At 39.4% G+C, this 20,814-nt stretch overlaps 2 protein-coding genes and 1 long non-coding RNA gene across 6 annotated transcripts in view; 2 read left to right on the top strand and 1 right to left on the bottom strand.

The window, feature by feature from the left end:
• LOC120420360 (putative mediator of RNA polymerase II transcription subunit 26) overlaps positions 1 to 16,602 on the top strand; it is a 48,692-nt gene extending 32,090 nt beyond the window's left edge. For 2 of the 4 annotated variants that reach the window (XM_039583364.2, XM_052709193.1), the window contains exons 3-12: positions 920 to 1,264; positions 1,386 to 1,604; positions 1,673 to 2,072; positions 4,841 to 6,778; positions 6,857 to 7,015; positions 9,004 to 9,246; positions 9,307 to 9,495; positions 9,559 to 9,729; positions 9,798 to 9,859; positions 13,249 to 16,602. In XM_039583364.2, coding sequence (XP_039439298.1) covers positions 920 to 1,264; positions 1,386 to 1,604; positions 1,673 to 2,072; positions 4,841 to 6,778; positions 6,857 to 7,015; positions 9,004 to 9,246; positions 9,307 to 9,495; positions 9,559 to 9,729; positions 9,798 to 9,859; positions 13,249 to 13,458 — 3,936 coding nt within the window. In that variant the 3' untranslated portion in view covers positions 13,459 to 16,602. The remainder of the gene's footprint in view (positions 1 to 919; positions 1,265 to 1,385; positions 1,605 to 1,672; positions 2,073 to 4,840; positions 6,779 to 6,856; positions 7,016 to 9,003; positions 9,247 to 9,306; positions 9,496 to 9,558; positions 9,730 to 9,797; positions 9,860 to 13,248) is intronic. The other 2 variants (XM_039583377.2, XM_039583370.2) reach the window with 2 other exon arrangements.
• LOC120420378 (uncharacterized) lies at positions 8,161 to 8,991 on the bottom strand. Its single transcript, XM_039583393.2, has 2 exons — positions 8,794 to 8,991; positions 8,161 to 8,734 (listed from the first exon to the last, which is right to left on the bottom strand). Exons 1-2 carry the CDS (start codon positions 8,902 to 8,904, stop codon positions 8,222 to 8,224), a joined length of 624 nt encoding a protein of 207 aa, XP_039439327.1. The 5' UTR covers positions 8,905 to 8,991; the 3' UTR covers positions 8,161 to 8,221.
• A 2,297-nt stretch (positions 16,603 to 18,899) lies between the features above and the next one.
• On the top strand, positions 18,900 to 19,823 carry LOC120420227 (uncharacterized). The gene is made up of 2 exons (XR_005605830.2): positions 18,900 to 19,569; positions 19,627 to 19,823. It is a non-coding gene; the product is annotated as an uncharacterized LOC120420227 (long non-coding RNA).
• The last annotated feature ends 991 nt before the right edge of the window (positions 19,824 to 20,814 follow it).

Raw genomic sequence — 20,814 nt, 5'->3', positions numbered from 1 at the left:
CGTCATCCATAAAGTATGTCACGGGGGGGAGGGGGGGTCTGAGCAAGTGTGACATTGCGTGTTATAAGTATAGGAAAAGCGTGACAAAGGGGGGGAGGGGGGGGGGGTAAATTTTGACTGATTCTAGCGTGACGTACTTTATGGATGAAGCCTTATGAACCATTCAAAACCAAAATCTATATACGTATGAAATGCATTTGTTTCATTTCCAAACATTTTATCTCTTGAAAAATTCAATTATTCTTGCCACCCAAAATGCAGATAATGACAGCAAGTATCATTCCCAAGTAAAAGAAACCCGAGAATTGTCGTTAAAAAGCACAATTTCGTTAAATTAAGTTTGGTAGGCACAAATTAGGAACTAGGCCCATGAGCATTTTTTTAATAGTTTGTTTGAATTCTTTTTTTTTATAAAATGATGAAACATAAAAAAATGATGAAATTTTAAACAAGTTCACCGATCATGATTCGGCTTTGATTTCAAAAGGTGGTTAGGACCTATTGCAAACTAACTTAAGATTTCATTTTTTTTTAAATGGATGTTTTTTTTATTATTGAGAGTTGTTGGTATTCTTAACTCTTAACATTTACACCCACAGGATAAAAAATGAAAATTTGTGAAATGGTATGACCTTTTCGAAAAAATAGTCTATAAAATATTTGCCAAATATTTAGCATTACATAGCATAGAAAATTGCTTATATTTTAAGGTTATGTTTTTTGTACTCTTTTTAAAAAAGATTTGATCTTTAAATGAACTTTAAATCAAAATTTGATTATGTGCAAAGATAAAATTGAAAACGGTGACTAAAGTTCTTGATAACTAGTCAAGATGGGAATGGAACGAAAAAGGTTTTTCAGCTTCCACATCAACATCAGTTTTAGATTCCGTACTTATCGCGATTCTCATTTTCCCCAGATCTGCCGGTTCTGCTGGCACCGGATCCGCACCGACGAGAACGAGCTGTGCCCGGCGTGCCGGAAGGCGTACCCGGAGAACCCGGCCGACTTCACGCCCCTGTCGCAGGAGCAGATTGCGGCGTTCAAGGCGGAGAAGCGGCAACGGGACCAGCAGCGGAAGGCGAAAATCTCCGAAAACCGGAAGCACCTGGCGAACGTGCGGGTGGTGCAGAAGAACCTGGTCTTTGTCGTCGGGCTGCCGCCGAGACTGGCCGACCCCGAGATCCTGAAAAAGCACGAATACTTTGGAAAGTACGGCAAGATCCATAAAGTTGTAATCAATCCTAGTACAACGTACGCAGGAGTCCAGGTAACTTGTTATACGGTGTAAAGGAGGTAACTGACGTTTTCCCCTTTGTTTCACTTTCATACTTGCATACCAACCGTACCGCACTGCACTGCGTGGCCAATTACCGCACCAACAGGGCCCGTCGGCGTCCGCGTACGTAACGTACATTAACAACAACGACGCGCTGAAGGCCATTCAGAGCGTCAACAACATTATGATCGACGGGCGGCTGATCAAGACGAGCTTAGGTACGACCAAGTACTGTAGTCACTTCATGAAGAACCAGTCGTGTCCGAAGCCGGACTGCATGTATCTGCACGAGCTGGGCGACCAGGAGGCTAGCTTTACGAAGGAGGTAAGTGTGTTTGGGTTTGTGTTTGTAGATGTTGTTCTTGTGCTAAACGCGCCGTCTTGTCCTTTCAGGAGATGCACCAGGGCAAGCATCAGGAGTACGAGAAGCGACTCCACGATACGATGCAGGCGCAGCTCGGCCTAACGCCGTCGTCCGGCGGTACGGGAACGTCCAACGGAACGACGGCGCCGCTGGCCGCGTCCAATGGCAGCGCCAGTGGTGGTGTCGGGAATGGCAACGTCAGCGGCGGCGGCGGCGGAACCGGCACCACCACGAACGGTATTATTGCAAACGGTACGGCGGGCGGAGGCGGCAGTGGCAAAACAGGTGATTCTAAACATATAAGCGACATAACCAATGGACCAATCCAATGCAAAGAAGCGTGGCCAAGCTTATCCACTTCGCCGATCGACGGTAGCACTCATGGAGGCGGCGGTAGCAATAAGGAGAATAAGATTAACGGTAAAACAGGTGTGTGTGCAGCGTGAGATAGGATTTAGGCCTCTCATCATACCAAAACCCAACCCCTTTCCCCTCAAACTCCAACCAATCCCCCCCCGGACGATTCCTGTCTGCTCCTCTTTTCCACCGGGACTCAAATTGTATCGGAACACTCTACGGAACATCAATCACACCACAAACATCCCTAGCTGGGGTCACGGAGTCGAGGAATCCCTTCTTCTTCTTCTACCAAATGTTGTCTTTCTAATTGTGCTTTTTGTCTCCAATTTCCTCCTTCCTTTCCCAACTCGATTTCATCCGTTCTTCCAAATTCGTGTAACCAAAAACGTTTGATTAATTCCTTTTGCGCAACTAACAGCTACCGATCGTATGTGTGTGTGTGTACGTGTACGAACCTTCGTATGTACGTGTGTGTAAATCTTGTAAGGAGCGTGTGGTGTAAATATGTGTAATTGGTTTACGGTTGGGAGGTTGTATTTTGAGGAGATTTTGATAAAACCCCATATCATAATTGAGAGTTACTTACAGACAGGGTTGCCAGATAAATCTGGGAATGCCAGATTTTTCAAGTGTCAGCCAGAATAGATATTCTTCCTTCTCTGTGTCAGATCCTAACAGATTTTGCCCGATTTTTCACCTTATGCTCATTTTAAATAACTTTTTTTAATGAACGAATTTAATTAAACATCAATAATTCAGAATGTTAATTCAACAATTTTGATGCCCAAGTTGATGCCATAAAATCAGTTAAACCAACTGAATTCTACATTCTTAGTTTTTCGTCTGCCAGATCTTAAATCGATTGTTTGTTTGATTTTTTCTAATTTTGACCCGGTAACCCTGCTTACCCGAGCAGACGGAAATAACTTGGGAATACCATTTTTTGATATATGAAAATACTAGGAAAATAACATTTTTTGTTATTTATAACATGACTTCGACGCCAACATTTCAAAAAGCATCATGTACAAACCATGCGTTTTGAGAAAAACGCATTTGAATGTTGAGCATCCGTTTTCAATTCCCATTTTAATATAAAAGCAAAATAAGATGTTCTAATGATAACAAACGATGAAAAACGTTGCTTTTATTGATACTTGATCATCCAAATTCAATAAAACATTATTTCCGTAATTTTATTTGAGAAAAACAAACATAACTTCTTTTGAAATCACCAACGTCTATATCACCCTGCTGTCATTAAGGGGGACGCTTTGTTATGATTCGTTTTTCTTCGCCGAATGTACATGGTGCTTTGTTCATGTTGCTTTTTTTCGTCATGAGGTTCATGTAGTCTTTTGTTTGACAGGTTGACAGGGCTATATAAACAGGGACTGCGGATGGCAGAGATTTTGTTTATGTTACTTTATTTAAAATCATGATTAAACAGACTTTACTGAAGTAACTTTTGCTCATTTTTGGTTGAGAGGTAGCTTATTAGGAGTACTTTCAGAATATGCAATAACTCAGAAAGTGCCAAAATGTACATGATGCCTTTTGAAATGTTACCGTCGACTTGTTATTCGTCGCTATGATTTTTTTGTTATTGGATTGTTATTGTAATAATAGACTAATAACATTTTAAGTTATTCGTCGAACAAATCTTTGTTAGGATTTTTTGATATTTTAACAACTATTTATATATGGAGGAATTCTTCCATAACAAAAAACGTTATTCCAAAGTTGTTTTGGCATTCAACCAATATCAGACAAATAATAAATTTTGTTATGATAACATAAACTGTTATTAAACTCTTATGCAAACTTTATTTTTTTCATAAGGATTCCATAACGCTTTTTGTTTTTTTTTTTTTTAACAGTATTTGTAATTGAAATGGCATGAATTTTGTTATTACCGTCTGCCTGGGTACAGATGTAGAAAGTTGGGCTTGAGACTCTTCTGATTTGCCTGGTGAAATTACATCTGAAATAGAATTTACATTGGCCTTAGAAAATATGGATTTTCATGGTTTAAGTATTATTTTAAGAAGCCTAATCTGCTTTCTGTTTAACTTTAGTCTCATTCCTAGAACATTTAACAAAGAACTATTTACGGTGTCAATCCAATATTTCGCAAAGTGGATGGTGTAAAGACAAAGACCAGAAATCACTCAATAAATGCCGATCAAATAGCTTGAATACTCAATCTATGATAATTATCAGCAAGAATCGCGAAATGATAGAATTCTTTCTCAGTATCTTTGGTCAAAGAAATGGTCTCTTACAGTTTCACTTCACTAGAGAATTAATCAAAACAAGAGATTTTTTGAAGGCTGGCTTCAGTTCACTGTGTACAGGTATTCTTCCCTTAAGCCTAATTACATATTTCATAGTCTGGTGTGTTTCAGTTAGACTTTTTAGTACGGTACTGCCGCCTCCATTGGAACAAGTGCTCGTCAAAACATCGGCAAAGTGACTTTATATAAATCAACTTACTTTTTTATAATTTTTATATATTTTTTGATTTACAGTATGTTTAAAATTGAATGACTGCCTCTGTATGTGTGTGTGATTGCGCGTCTGCGTTCTTTGTGTGACTGTGCGTTTCGTTTTTTGTTTGTTTTTGTTACTGTTGTGTGTTTTTTCCTTACTCTTCGGTGACGGAGCTGCTTCTTCACAGTAACCAGTGTTTTCAGCAAACTCAAGATTGGCCACCTGCGCTACTAAACCAACTAACACTGCCGAAAACTAATCCCCGAAGCCAAATATCCACGCGCGCCGATAACCTTGAAGAAGACGATACTAACGGTGAGATCTTGCTTCTTTTCGTCCCACAGGAGGCAGCAACAAGGAGAATGGTAGCACGCGGAAGCACGAAAAATCCCGGTCTAAGGGTGGTCGGAAACACCGGAACAATGGCCGGGACGGAGCGGACCGCGGTGGGGACCGACTTGGCAAAGACGGCGGCGGCAAGCAGAATTCCAACCGGCATGGCAAGGATAGTACAATTGCGGGGGCGTCAGCGGCGGGTAGCAGGACGACGTCGTCGGGTTCGGCGTCGAGTGTCGCGGCAACGGTGCCGAGTTCACTGGTGAACGGTAAGACTTCGGTGGCGGCCATTGTGGCCGGGGCTAGTGCCGCAACGAACGCTGCAAGTGCCGCAGCTGCAGTGGCCGGAACGGAACCTGCGCTAACGAACGGTGACGCTGAGAAGGAGGTCCCGAGCAAGAAGGCACTGCTGATCAACGGGTTGAACGGCAACGGGGTTAAATCGGTGCACCTGAACGATCTGCTGGACGACGACGACGATGACGAGCTGGACTTTGAGGATCTGGACAACGATGCGCTTTCGTCGGACAACGATGGCAAAACGGACACACCCTCGCTGAGCAGCAGTGGCTCGTCGCACGCCGGCGGAGACAGTGGCAGCACGCTGAGCGAAACGCCCAGTGGTAAGAGCTCGCCCAGTGCATTCCCCGACCCGATGACCGGAGCCGGTGCTGTGAACAATGTGATAACGACTGGTAGCACCACAACGGCGCCTACCACTAGTACCAGTAGCAGCATCAGCCCACCATCGGCCGAGGAGGTGCCACCTGTCGATTCCACCGCCGCAGTCGCAGCCATGACGAATGTCCCCAGCAGTAGCAGCCCCGCCATCACCAATGGTATTAGTAGCAGTAGTAGCAGCATTCTCTCCTCCCTTGCATCGGACGACAAACAGCAGGCTAGTTCCGAGCACGTGATACCGTCGTCCGCGTCCCTGTTTGGCCAGGATGGCTCCAACATGACCACTACGACCGCTCCGATGTCCACGGGAAGCAAACAACAGCAACCGCTCAACGGCATGGCCAAGATCAACAGCGTGCTCGACAACGCCACGTCGCGGTTCTCCAAGCTGGGTTTCTTCGATGACAACAGCAGCTTCTTCTCGCACAGCACGTTCGATCCGTACAGTTTCACCGCCGCCGCCGCCAACAAGCTGGACCAGGCGCCCAGCACCAATCTGGATGGAATCCAGTCGAGTGGACTGACGTCCTCTCAGCTGCCGGATCTCCTCAGCGGTACCAACGATACCAACGAGCAGCACACAAAGGAGATCCTCAAAAACCTGGGCAATCTTCAGCAACAGCAGCATCAGCAACAACAACAACAGCAACAGCATCACCTGCTCAACAACGTACACCTGCAGCAACAGCTGAACGGGCTCGGTCTGGGCAACGCCAGCAACGGTGGCGTCGATGGCCTCGCAGGTCTGGGCACCGGCAATACCGACGACTGGGAGGCCGCATTCAGCAAGTACGTTATGCGCTCCAAACTGGACGTTGAACATCACGAGGAACTGATGCGCATGCAGGAACTGCAGAAGCGAAACCTCATCAACACCGGACTGAGCTCGACCCAATTCAATGGCTTTAACGGAGAATACTCCGACTACTTTCACAACACGAACGAGCTAAACAGCAGGTTACTGAGCCAACAACAGCAGCAAGCTCACCAACGTTTACAGCAACAGCAGCAGCAGCAACAACACACCGACATGAGCCACATCTACGCCGGCAACATGTCCAAGTTCTTCGACTTTCACAAAAGCCAACAACAGGCCGCGCAGCAGCAGCAGCAAAGCCAACCACCGGCCGGGGCCGGCCCGCAGCCACCTTTCCTGCAGCACAACGGACACTCGGCGCTCGGGGCAGCGGATCCGATGAGCAACATCGCCAATCTGCTCGAAAACAGCCGGTTAAACTCCCACTTCCTAGAACAACACACCAATGGTAAGTTGAAGACAACAGGTACCGTAAAGGTCCGATTTACGGCATTCAATTCGATGTGATCTAACTTTGTCGTCGCAGGTTTGCTAGGGCCACAGCTGCAGAAGCAGCGCATGCTCAACGGCCAGCTGAATGCTCATAGTATCCTGTTGAACGGGGCTAGTCCACAGCAGCAGCAGCAACAACAGCAACAGCAGCAGTATCCGCAGCAGCCGAATCCAGTCGTAGACGACGATTTGGGTGAGTAGCTTAAATGGGAATATGATTTTCGTACAAACTTCCATCAGAAATCCCCTGTTATAGTTCTTCGAACTATTATATCAGCTCGCTACCAAGTTTTATTCACCACTTGCTTCAATTACCCGAAACTTTAAACAAATTGATATTCAAAAATCGTCCGCTACCAAGCTCCATCGGAGCAGGCTGCTACCAACCGATCCCAATGCTCTACCATTGATTGTTGAAACAATTTTCAGGATAGTTTTCCAAAAGCACGAGAGAACCATTGCAAAATAACATGTTTTATTTCGCTACCAATTTAAACACCAATTTTATTTTAATTTGCTACCATTTGGTTGCTAAAAAATGTCAAAAAAAAACTAAATATTCAATTACGACCTGACTTCAAATTGACAATTTCTCAATTGAAAGAGTCAACAAATTGTTGCTACCAACTAAAATCTAAATGAAAATTACACTTTGCTACCAATCCTCTCAAACATCTTAATGTGGGTAAATCGGTTCGGATCATTCGAAACCGGATTGCTGCGTTTAACGAGGTGCCTTTCCCTGTTTGCTACCAACAATGTTTTTCTTTTTCCTGTTCTAGCGGAATGTAGACTTTTTCCTAAATTAATTCAAATTCAAATAAAAATCTAGTTTTGCTACCAAATTTTATTAATTATCTCAATGTGGCTGATGCGCGGATATCATGTGGCTTGCTCCATTGAACTATCGTAGCAATAGTAGCAATCCAACGGTCATATCAATCAAAGCTTTAATAAATATTAAGATCTACTTATCTTAGTTCGCTACCAAAACCATAACAAGTTATTTTTATCGAATTTGCTACCAATATTCAGCCAGTAGCTGTTAATCAGGCATGCTCCATGGTTCTTTTAGAGTGATTAATACGGTCCGCTACCATAGATTGTAACTATTTGGTCTGCTACCATCACCGTAATTGCTACCCGTTTCTGGATCGCTACCAAAGCTTGAAACTTGAAAACAAATTTGCTACCAAACTGAATTGAGACTGAATTGTCCAGGTCCAATACCAGATTCTTTCGAGAATTGCTACCATGAAGTTTTTTTAAGTTACCAACCCTGGTAGCAATCAATATTTTACCAATAATTCTGTGTTGTGCAAAGAAAAGTCAGCGAAACAATGTAAACCAGTTTAATGAGTTCGTTACAAAATATAAACACAGCCACCGCGCAAAACTCCTACTCCAAAAAGTCCATATCCTTCAGCCGCACCAGGATGGTCTCAATCTCCCGGTACAGCTTCTTGCGCACGTCGCGCTTGCTCTGCGCAAACGATTCCGTCTTTAAAACTTGCAAATTTTGCATCCGATGCAACGCCACCTTGGCGCCATTGCTGTCCCCGCCCGGGTGCAGAAAAGCGGCGGCGGCCGGCTGCTCCTTCTCCTGCTGCTGCTGCTGCTGCTTCGTCTCGATGTCCGAGATGGTCTTGTCGATCAGGTCGACCACGCTCGACTTGAGTTGGAGCAGTGAGTCGGCGATTGCGGCCGGCGGTTCGCCCTTGCTCGAAGTGATGGTTCGAGTGGAGGAGGAAGTCGGTCCGGGCTGCAGCGTTTGTCGACTCTCGGTGAGGGCATCGAGGGAGAAGGAGTCCGTCGTTGGTATGGGGTTTGCCGAGCTGGTGCTCGAAATGGGTTGGGAATCGCCGGTGAGGTTGCTCGATGTGGTGGCCAGTGAAGGTTGTCCCGGAATGGTCTGGCGAAAGAGTGAGAAGAAATTGAAGTTTGAAGTTGGAAATAGGGACATCAACTTACTGGAAGGGGCTTCTTATACTCAGATCTTGGAACGGCGTATTTTTTCCCCTTGTATTCCGTGTAGATCATGTCGCCGGATTCCGTGGTCTTGGCTCGTTTGAACGAATTCATGCTGGCGGCTTGAAGCGAATCTTACAAGAAATGACAGCTTTGGTGAAATTAGATTGCTTGGTTTTCTGATAACGTTTATTTTCTTTCCCCGCACCGCAGGCTTCGATCCGTTCTTCGAGACACAGAAGGCCCTGGCCGAGCTGATCAACGACGAGATCAACCAGCAGCAGATCAACCCACAGAACGCGTCCCCGGCGGCGGCAGCGGCAGCGGCTGCAGCAGCAGCAGCGGCCGCGGCCAACCACAACCACAAACTGCTGGAGAATGTCCAGCGGACTCGGATGCCGCCGCCGGGCTTCAACCACATGAACGCGTTCGGATTTGGCGTCCCGAGGGCGCAAGGTGAGATTTTTGGCAGGTTCTTTGGAGTTACTGGAGACTAATGGCTCGTAAAACTCTCAGTTTCAGGCAGCAAAATCCTACCCTTCATGAACCTAGCAAACAATGCACAGCAGCAGCAGCAGCAACAGCCCGGGCAGGCTAACTGGGGCCAGCAGTTGCAGCAGCAGCAACAGCAGCAATTTATGGGATTCCCGAATGAGCAGACTCATTTGGGCCAGTCCCAGCCGCAGAACGGACACAACAAAGCCGGTAAGACCATGTCCATGACCCTTGTAAATCACCTAGTACAAATTCATGTTGTTACATTCCCAGGCTACGGCAACAACTTCCCCGACTGGACCTCGTTCGATCCAGCTATCGTCTCGTTTCGTCAATTTTCCTTCATGAACGGTCCCAACCAGCAGCAGCCGCAGCCACCACCGCAGCAACCCGGAGATCTCTTCCTCTCAGCACAGCAGCAGAACATGCAGCAACCCGGACAAGGTACAGTCATCTTCGTAACCCCTCACTAACTGGTCACTAACCTGGAAACAACGTTCCTCTCCCACCAGGATTTGGACATCACGGCATCAACCTGCAGCAGCAACAGCAGCCGGGCAATCCGCAAGCACAGGTAAAATATGACGACTTTTTCCTTCACCAGCTGCAACAGCAGCAGCAGCAACAACAACAGCAACAGCAGCACCTTCACCTCCACCAAAATCAACTCCAGCAACAACAACAGCAAGCCCACAATATGAACGATTATCTCACCAAGTTGAGCTATCGGATGTTGTCGTCCTAAATACCACACACACGAACTCACACATGCGCTCACTATAACCCACAACCACGTTTGTAAACTATTTATTTCACGACCACACCCACGCTGGCACGCGCGCGAGATAGAAGGCATATTTTGTTGGCAGAATTTTTTAGGGGAATGAACCAAACATTGAAAAAAAAACATGAAACGTTTATCTGAACAAAAAAAACCAAGCTACTTAGGAAGCATTCGAAGAATGATGGAATAAATTAAAATTTATATTTACTGAATAATTTTGGAGTGGCACGTGGCTATTTTTTTGCGCACGAAAAACGCGCTGAACTATCCGAGATCTGTGTGCTTTGTTATTTTTTCTATGTTCTGGCTGCACTAGGCTATGCTTCTGATAAGAAGTTAACATCACACTCGGTGATCTTCTTAAAAAGATGGGCAATTATTTTTAAGTTCCAAACTCTCCTCACCTATTTGTTTATTCTTCTAATAGGAAGAAAAAATATCTCAGTTGTTTAGGTACGTTTCTACAATTTCTTGGAAAAATCTGGCAAGTAACTAGTGACATTAGGGGAAATATACAATTTGTCAGCCTATTTCTATTATCGGCCTATCAGCACTTTGATCATGAATCACAGCTTTTATAAAGTGTTTTTGACTGTTCCAAAGTAACAAATAATATAAAGAAACACCATTTTTAAATAGAAGTTTTCCAAAATTTAGGAAAAAAAATAATAAAAACCCTAATTTAAAAAACTCAATCTCTTAAAAACATCAAAATTTCTTAAATTCTTCAAATCCTCAAAGTTCTTAAATTCTTAAATATTCTTAAATTTTTCTTAAATTCTTAAATTCTTAAATTCTTAAATTCTTAAATTCTTAAATTCTTAAATTCTTAAATTCTTAAATTCTTAAATTCTTAAATTCTTAAATTCTTAAATTCTTAAATTCTTAAATTCTTAAATTCTTAAATTCTTAAATTCTTAAATTCTTAAATTCTTAAATTCTTAAATTCTTAAATTCTTAAATTCTTAAATTCTTAAATTCTTAAATTCTTAAATTCTTAAATTCTTAAATTCTTAAATTCTTAAATCCTTAAATTCTTAAATTCTTAAATTCTTAAATTCTTAAATTCTTAAATTCTTAAATTCTTAAATTCTTAAATTCTTAAATTCTTAAATTCTTAAATTCTTAAATTCTTAAATTCTTAAATTCTTAAATTCTTGAATTCTTAAATTCTTAAATTCTTAAATTCTTAAATTCTTAAATTCTTAAATTCTTAAATTCTTAAATTCTTAAATTCTTAAATTCTTAAATTCTTAAATTCTTAAATTCTTAAATTCTTAAATTCTTAAATTCTTAAATTCTTAAATTCTTAAATTCTTAAATTCTTAAATTCTTAAATTCTTAAATTCTTAAATTCTTAAATTCTTAAATTCTTAAATTCTTAAATTCTTAAATTCTTAAATTCTTAAATTCTTAAATCCTTAAATTCTTAAATTCTTAAATTCTTAAATTCTTAAATTCTTAAATTCTTAAATTCTTAAATTCTTAAATTCTTAAATTCTTAAATTCTTAAATTCTTAAATTCTTAAATTCTTAAATTCTTAAATTCTTAAATTCTTAAATTCTTAAATTCTTAAATTCTTAAATTCTTAAATTCTTAAATTCTTAAATTCTTAAATTCTTAAATTCTTAAATTCTTAAATTCTTAAATTCTTAAATTCTTAAATTCTTAAATTCTTAAATTCTTAAATTCTTAAATTCTTAAATTCTTAAATTCTTAAATTCTTAAATTCTTAAATTCTTAAATTCTTAAATTCTTAAATTCTTAAATTCTTGAATTCTTAAATTCTTAAATTCTTAAATTCTTAAATTCTTAAATTCTTAAATTCTTAAATTCTTAAATTCTTGAATACTTAAATACTTAAATCTTAGATTCATGGACTCTCAAATTTTGAAATTTTTGCCGCCAGAAAATCAGACATTTTGGAGTCATATTTAATTTAAAAAATACTTCTTTCTAGATCGTTGATTTTATTTAATTTCTGTTTATTTTTTATAATTTCTTAGAGTTTTTCAATTGTGGCCTTTTAAAATATTTTAATGTTTAATTTCTGAACCTTTAATTTTAAATATTTTAAATATTTTTAATTTTTTTTTATTTTTGATTTTTTTAATTTAGTTTTTTTTCCCAGTTTTAAATTTTGTTATTGTCATTTTTTATTTCTCCGCATATTTTAATTTTTGAATTTTAGATTTCTGATTCTAATTTTTTTATTTCCCATTTTTCAAATACTCTGAATTTATGATTTTCTAAACTTAACTTTACATTTTTTAATGTTTTTTTTTTCTGCTGGTCGTGACAGACAAAAAATGATAGTTGTTAGGATTTTCCCTCTGGTTTACTTCATTTCGAACAAGAAACAAAATCCGTCGTTTTAACATTAAGATTCTGCGTTTTGAGATTCGGCATTATAAGCCAATTCAGAATTTTCTAAATTCTTCTGTTCCTTTAAAGCTGCGTAATGCAAAAAAAAAACTTTCCGTGACCCTTTCCTTGTCCGTTTCTTGGGCGTTTTTTGTGTGCAGTTTCGAGCTCCGTATCAGCCTTTAACAAGTGCTTACTGAGTACACGAAATAATTTAGGTTAAATTTTGTACCCGCAAATGGGGTGCTAGTGTGCATGAGCTCGGGCTTAGATAACTCTATGAATCCCGTTCTCTCTGCGACAAAACCACGTTTCCGTACTTCCTGAGCAAACCTTCTCTCCTCTCTCTTTTTCTTTCTCTCTCATATGGAGCAAAGACAGAGAAGAGATTGTGCAAACTAGTTCAGAATGTTGTTCTGTGAAGTAGAGACTAGACTTCCTTTTTGCTGATAATTCAATTAATCTTCTTTTTTCCTAAATTTTTGATAGTTTGGATTTATATAGAAAAAAAAGTTATATCGGTTCATCGGTTTATATTTGTTAGTCTGTAGATTAGGATCTTTGTTTATCGAGCAGAGTTCAGCCTCATCATCTGTACCACCCCCTCCCTCTCTCCGGCACACCATATCTCCCTCTCTCCCCCTTCTTCATCCAGCAAATCAACGCAACATCGTCCAGGACGCGCCGTATAATCTTCCGGTGTCCGACCGCCCGCCACACACACGCCTCTATCACCCCTCTCTCTTCTGTGTTCTTTCTCTCTCTCTCTCCGGCCGTCGCCCGACATGCGCGCACGGGGGTCTCTCTTCTACAGGTCAACTTTTCCGCGTCACACTGGCTCAACAGCGAACAGAGCGCCTACATGAGCCACCTGGCCCTCAACGGATTCGGGGCGGGACCGGCAGCGGGTCCGACCGGCGGAAACGGGTTCGACAAGTTCAGCATCCCGATGCCACCGGGTTTCCAGGCGGCGGCCGCGGCAGCAGCAGCAGTCAACAAGCAAAAGGCCGAATGCATCAACTAAGGTGGACCCGCCACAGGAGATCTTCTCTCGGCGCAAGGGGACGAACTGGACCTGGCTGAGGGCTCGGGACGCAGATGATTTTATTCGATTTTTTTTATTACACATTTTTCTGTTTTTTATATTTTTTTATGTTTTGTATTTTCTTCATTTTTCCATCGTTTAAGAAATTTTTGGTGCATTCTAGCTTTACCCTCGGAACCTTTGAACCTGCTAGGAACTCTTTCGAGAGTAGTAGCTGTAGCATTTACCCTGAAACGAAAGTCAGAATCAGTTTAGTAATTACAAATCAAAAACATGTACAAGCCTGAAGTTCAAACGAGCAGCGAACGGTTTCATCCCTTCACAGTTAATATTGTAGTTAGGCTTTTTTCGCCGCGTACGTACTATTAGATTGTTTTACCCTGTCGCACACACTTTACATTCTGAAACAAACTTCGTGGATTCGATTCGGATCGATCTTCCGATTCATCGGCCGGTGAATCCCTAAAAAAAAGCCACACAAACTTTGTAGCTGCAGATGAGTTGCCCGCCGCCGTGCGCTTTCAACCAGCCCCAATTTCGATTTTCACACCCACTTTCATCAATAACATTCAACCTCTTGAATAGTATTTGATCGAAAGTACCGAAACTTAAAAAAAAATAGTAACATCACACTCGCCACCAGAACATGTGCTGCAAATGTTCCTTTTTTCAAATTATTTTATTTAGCTAATTTTCGTACTTGTAAAATTTTGAGGTTTTTGAACGCCTTCGTTACTCTCTCTTTTTTCAAAAGTTTTGCAAGATTTAGATTTACTTTGATTTCTCTCCGACAAAATGACGTTTCTGCGCTTTTCTGCAGGCTCTCTCTCAATCTCTTTGTTTACTTTCATTTTCTCGCTTTCAAAAAAATTTAGAGAGCGCTGCTAACTAATGCAGCACTCCAGGAAAGAGAGCGTAAACTGTTCAGAAATTTAGTTCTGTCAGCGGAGAGTACTCCGATAAAAAGAGATTTCTGCCATTTCCGCTATTTGGGTACTCTCTTTTGGAAAACAATCAGCTTATGCGTGCTTAGAAAAGGAATGCTCTCTGAATGGAATCTTGTTCTCTTTCAAGAATGTCCAGATGAACTCTTATCTTTGCCTTGCGCTCTCTTTGCTCTCGTTTGTATAATAATTGAGAGTGCCCTGCAAAATTAAGCAGCGGATACAGAAGAGCGAGCAAAAATCGGATTTTATAAGGAGATTTTCAGAAAAGTGAAAATTTGACCATTTACCAGGCAAATTTACCGGATTTGTTTCTGTCGGGTTATTTAGCATGCCAAACTGGTTCAAAAAACGCGTTTTAAAAACTATTTTAATGCGAATATATTTATTCAAAAAAATAAACTTAACTAAAATCGTTTTTTGGTTCATTTTGACATGCTAAACAACTCTACAGAATAAACTTCTATGAAATTTTCCAGGGTATTTTTTTCATCATTGAAAATCTCCATATATAATCTTTTTTTCGTGCTAAATATTTTTTGACAGCTGGAAACCCGCCTAAATCTAATCTACATTAGACTTGATATGAGTCGTAAACAAAAAGCAAAACAAAACACGATAAAAAATAGAGGCAATCACAGGCTGGCAAATATTAGAAATTATTGAAGTACGAAAATTTAATGCTTATCTTTATCCGTACAAGCAAAACCAATGAAATTGAATCATAGAATCAGAGGAAATGACAAAAAAAGAAGTAAAATACAGAACGTGGAAAATGTGATGAACGGAACTAATCTAACTTTTTTCTTTTTTTTTATGGCACCAAATGCCTTGCATTTTGTAACTATCTTTATGTTGTAGTCAGCTGCAGAATGAGTCCCCTTCAGAACGGACGGTTTTGTTACCTTCCGTGGGGGAGAAGTCCCAAAACACAGAACACCCACATTAATTCAATGAAATTTACGGACACAAAATCTATCGTATCATTTTTGTTTGTTCCAATTCTACTCCACTCGCTAAAGTCAGTGTTATTCTATCATTGAAGCAAAATGAGTAATTTTATGTGAAAATTACCTGAATGTTTTTAAAAGACGTTTTTTTTGCCAATTTATAACGTTTGTTATAGCATAAAGGCAAAAATAAAACTAAACGCAAAAACTTTTGAGTGATTCTCACAACAAAATAATCATCAAATGCAGAGAGCAACTTACAGATATCGCGCGAAGCTAGCAAAATTTAATCAACAAACTACAACAATTACACAGCAAAACATATGAAGTAACGTTTCGATACAAAATGGTAAAACTAAACGACGAAATCAATCCCAAAACAGTTACATCTATTATAAACAAACGTAATCTTTGGCATTATCGATGTGAGGAGGAGCAAACACACACACACAGATTAAAAACAAGAGAGAAAGTCGAGCAAGAGTAACAGGAGGTATATAAAATGGTTATATTGCTATATTATTATGATTATTATTATTACTCATTATTCAAAAAAACACACATTTATATCGAAAAAAAAAAGAAATGATACAAAACCAAACATTGCAAACAAGAAAGTACCGAACTGTTCACGACCATCAGGCTGCTGCTTGCTGTTTTGGAGGTGAAAACTAGGACAATTGTAAACCTTTGTGGCTGGGTTGTTGCTTTTCTTTTGATGGGGGAAAAACTCCACCTCCGCTCCCCCCTCTGGCAGGGCAGAAGATTTCGGCAAACGTTAAGGGTGCATTTCTTCTTCCTTCGAGAGGGGACTAGCAAAATGGAGCCCTCGAAAGCAACCTCCCAAAAGTTGCGAAATTTTGATGCTGCAACACAAAACACACACACACACACATTGAAGGGGGAAGATACGAAAGATCGTTGCCTTTGATGAAATCTAGGAGAAATTTGCTGTTGCTCGAGACGCGCGAGAACCGAAGGGTGGAAGCAAAAAGAAAACAAAAAGAAGTGAATTGAGGCAGGAGAGAAAAAAAGAGCCGCATCAGGAGTGTCCGTCAGGATGCTAGATGGGCAAAACAAACACAGAACATAGAAAATGAAGAAAGAAGGAAAGAGGAGAACACAACACAATATAATATGTGAAAGACGATATAAAAATACAATGCTGAAAAAGGAAATATTATGGACAAAATCGTGAAACATGAAAATAAACTTAAAAATACAAAACATTTTTTTTATAATTATTTCTTTAATATCACAGTCCCATGCACAAACTCAATTATTCAATAACCGAATATTTATAATTTGTGTGTTATTTTTTTGTCTCGTAGTTTCCATGATTATATGCGGTGAGTATGTCGCACTAATCTTCCATACAAACTTAAAAAATCAAAGTGAATGTGTTTTTCAGGACCCCAAAATATGTCCTTCCCGTCGAATTGAGCTTGCGCAGAAATTTCTTTGGTCGGTGTTTTCAATGTTCAAAATGATACAAGTCCTGCATTTTAAAATGTCCAAAATAAGTGTTGTTTTGTCCTATAAAGAAAAAACTCTTGATTCAAAATTGATAAATTATTTTTAATGAAAAGAGCAATATTTGAGGCTCCATATGGGTATCAAACGAAGCAAAATTTTAAATAAAGTATACAAAATTTTAATGTATGTATTAAGCATGCAAAATTTCGCTTCGTTTGACACCCATATTGCAAATTTAGAAAATTTGAATATTTTCGAAAAAATACGGTGTTTTGTGAAAATATTAGTATTTCCAAGAAACACGGTATTTTGAGAAAATTTTAGCATTTTCCTAAAAACATTAAAGGAACGCTTTGTTTGACACCCATATAGCAAAATTTTAAAATTTCAGTATTTTCAACAAAATACGGTATTTTGTGAATTTTTTTGTATTTTGTGAAAGTTTTAGTATTTAAAAAGAGTTATAAGTTATAAAGCATACAAAACTTCGCTACGAATATTGCGAATTATGAAAATTTGAGTACTTTCGAAATCATACATTATTTTGTGAACAATTTTGAGTATTTGAAAGTTACTACATTTAAAAAAATATATTCGTATTATCGATATTGTTAGCCGATAATATTATCGACAATAATTTTATCGATTAACAACCTTGCTTAGAATGCCAGTGCACTTCATACAAAAATGAGTCATCAAATATCGATTGCAAATTAAATTTTACATCAACATTGCATCATTAAAAAAAACATTGCATCATTTTTGGAATTTTTTGCTGTAATTTTTTGTTTTTTTTTTTTCAAAAATCACAATTTTTCAATAATTTAAAACTCCTGTACATGACTTTCCACCACCCAGGGTGTCCTCATAATTGAGGTTGGAAATCGCACCAAATGTCATCATGTTATATAGAGTTATCTACGTGCGTATGTATTGCGTGTACGTACACGGAAAATATTTAGGTTAAATTTTGTACCACCCAGCAAAACAAATGGTGTGCTAGTGTGTGTGAGATCTATACCTATCGTTTGACTTAACCTTTCCAATGACACCAAAACATTTATGATCTGGCAACCCTGTCTCAAGTTATGACCCCTTAAGTGATATTTATGAACTTTTTCAAAGCCGTATCTCACTTATCTGTATGAAAATGAAAAATGCGGCGGTTCTCATGAAAAATGGCCATTTCGACAGTGGTGGCCACAACCTGGAGTGGCCGGTGATCTCAAAGCAGGTTCCCCCGGGGCTCGGAGGGCCTTTTACAGAACCATACGAGTTTTGGCAATATCTTGGGCAATATGGGTTTCAAAATTCATGGTTTTCGATACTGAACATGAAAATGGCAATTTCGACAATGGTGGCCAGAACTCGAAGCAGGTTCTCCCGGGGCCCGGGGGGACATTTACAGAACCATACGAGTTGTGGCAGTATGGGTTTTCAAAATTAGAGGTTTCTGATACTGAACATGAAAATGGCCATTTTGACAGTGGTGGCCAAAAACTGGAGTGGCCGGTGCTCTCAAAGTAGGTTCCCCCGGGGCCCGGAGGGCCTTTTACAGAACCATACGAGTTTTGGCAATATGGGTATCAAAATTCATGGTTTTTGATACTGATCATGAAAATGGCAATTTCGACAGTAGTGGCCACAACCTGGAGTTGCCGGTGCCCTCATGGAAGGTTCACCTTGGGGGAACATTTATGACAATTTGGCCGACAAATCTATGAAACAAAATAAAATAATCTTATTCTAAATTTCACTAGCAATCCAAAAAAATCAACAATCTCATTAAAATTGTTTGGTCCTATGTCTTTCGGTTATGTCTCTGACATACCATCTTGAACTTTTTTTTTTAATGAAAATGCTATTCAAGGCTTTTTTATAATATTTCTTGAGTTTCAATTGAAATCCATAAGTTTTCCCTTACAAATAGAACAAACTTTTCACTTTTTGAAAATAAAAAAAAATACGAATTGAAGTTACAAAATAAATTCGAGATTTTCATTTGACCTTTCAAAATATTTTAAATAGAATTATCCTCCTCAACAATTTCGCAGGCCAAGGGTGAAATGATACCTTTTCGGTTGACACCCGGTGAGGAACATCCTGGAAGGAGCGGAACTACATCCGTAGTGCTGTTAGTTGATCTTGGTCAAAACAGTTGCTCTGGTTCCTTGCAAGTTACCCATTTTCTTACCTCCACGTTGGCTTGGTTTCGTCATCATGATGACAACACGTGACCTTGCTGGTGGCCTGTGGAAACGAACTCGTAAACCTTTGACCAGCGAGGGTCAGAGTCGAGACGGCCAAAAGAAAGGGATGCGCAATGTGGGAAGGGAAGATTGTAGACGGTATTGTTTTGATTCACAGCATGTTGAGTTAACTGTTGTGGATGTACCTGATACATCGCAATACGGGGTTTCTCTTCTTTCCACTTTCAGCTACTATCTATCTTCTATTTCTTTATTATGTATTACTGATTTTCTAATTTGGCTTCTGTTTACTATCCACCATTTATTTTGATTGCATGATCCTTTGTTTCTCTTATTTTCTTATACTAATGCATCTTTTTGTTTTGTTTTTGTTTGTTTTCATTTTCATGTCGTGTCTGGGCCTACGGTTGGAGAACGATTGCACCACGACAACCACTTCGGAGTGATATTATCACACTGGAGACAACAGCAACAACATCAGAAACCCTGATGTCACTCAGGTTCCCGCAAGTAACTGTATCATTATTTTAAAGTGTTTATATTTTACTAACATCCCTTTCTTTGCAGAGCATGGACTACATTATAAAGCGGCAATGTGGGAAAGGGAAGTAATTTGTGATTGTAGAAGGTATTGTTTTGATTCACAGCATGTTGAACGAACTGTTGTGGATGTACCTAGAACATCGCAACTCGGAGTATCTCTTCTTATTATCTCCAACTACTTTAGTTCTGTTTCACTTATCTTTCAAGTCTCCTCTACTCAATTTGCCAGTTTTAACTGCTATGTGTTTTCCCTAACAAAAACTGATCACCTTAATATGCGAACGAGGTTAATTCTCGGGTTAATTCCTGTTCATATTTGATGTATTCTTTATTCATTGTCTAATTAATTAATTAATTAAAATATTATTTTAATCGGCTCCTAAAGTTGTCATTAATGCTATCTAAGCTTATATGATATTATTTATCCTTTATCACAAAGCTTTTTTCATAAATTATTGCCTATATTTTTAATCTACTTCATACAGCTTTTACTCTTCTTTCCTTCAACATACAATTATTATTTCAGTAGCGAACTTTATGTAGTATGCTTTTTCCTTTATTGTCTATTGTTTTAATCTACGCCCTTTTCTTCAAACAAGTAAGGTTTGAGTCCTTACTCAATATATTGAATGATCAAAGTCACACACATAACATTATTGTACTTTTGATAAATTTTTGAATAACATGCTTAGGTTCAAAACATTGTAACAAAACACCGCGACAGAAGAAATAGCAACAGATTAACACGACTCAACATTAGGCAAGATTTCAGGAGAAAACAATACACTGTAAATAACAATTAGTTTTTGAATTCAAACTAAAAATAAAACAGTTTTTGCTTTAATGAAAATTGATAGGCACACTTTGAATGGTTAGGCGCTTATACTTACATCAAACCCTACGTAATGTACCACCCCCGGCCGAGTTAAAATGCGTAACCGGAAAAGAAGGTGTGCATGCCTGGCACGAACACTCAAAGCGTGTTCTAGCGTGTTGCTCGTACTGACTCAGAGCAAGGGTAAGATGTAGGTGTAAGGGCAGTGCGTGTTCGTCGGGAACATGGTGCATAAGATCGGTCAAGGCCCGTTCTTACACTGAAAATTGCGAATTGCGAATTATCCTCCTCAACAATTTCGCATAAAATGAGAGATGAAACATGAAATTCTAGACCTCTGAAATACATGTGTAAAGGCTACTTCCCACTCAAAACTT

Source organism: Culex pipiens, chromosome 2 (assembly GCF_016801865.2).
Source record: "Culex pipiens pallens isolate TS chromosome 2, TS_CPP_V2, whole genome shotgun sequence".
NCBI lineage: Eukaryota > Metazoa > Arthropoda > Insecta > Diptera > Culicidae > Culex > Culex pipiens.
This window is presented reverse-complemented; position numbering and strand designations above follow the sequence as displayed.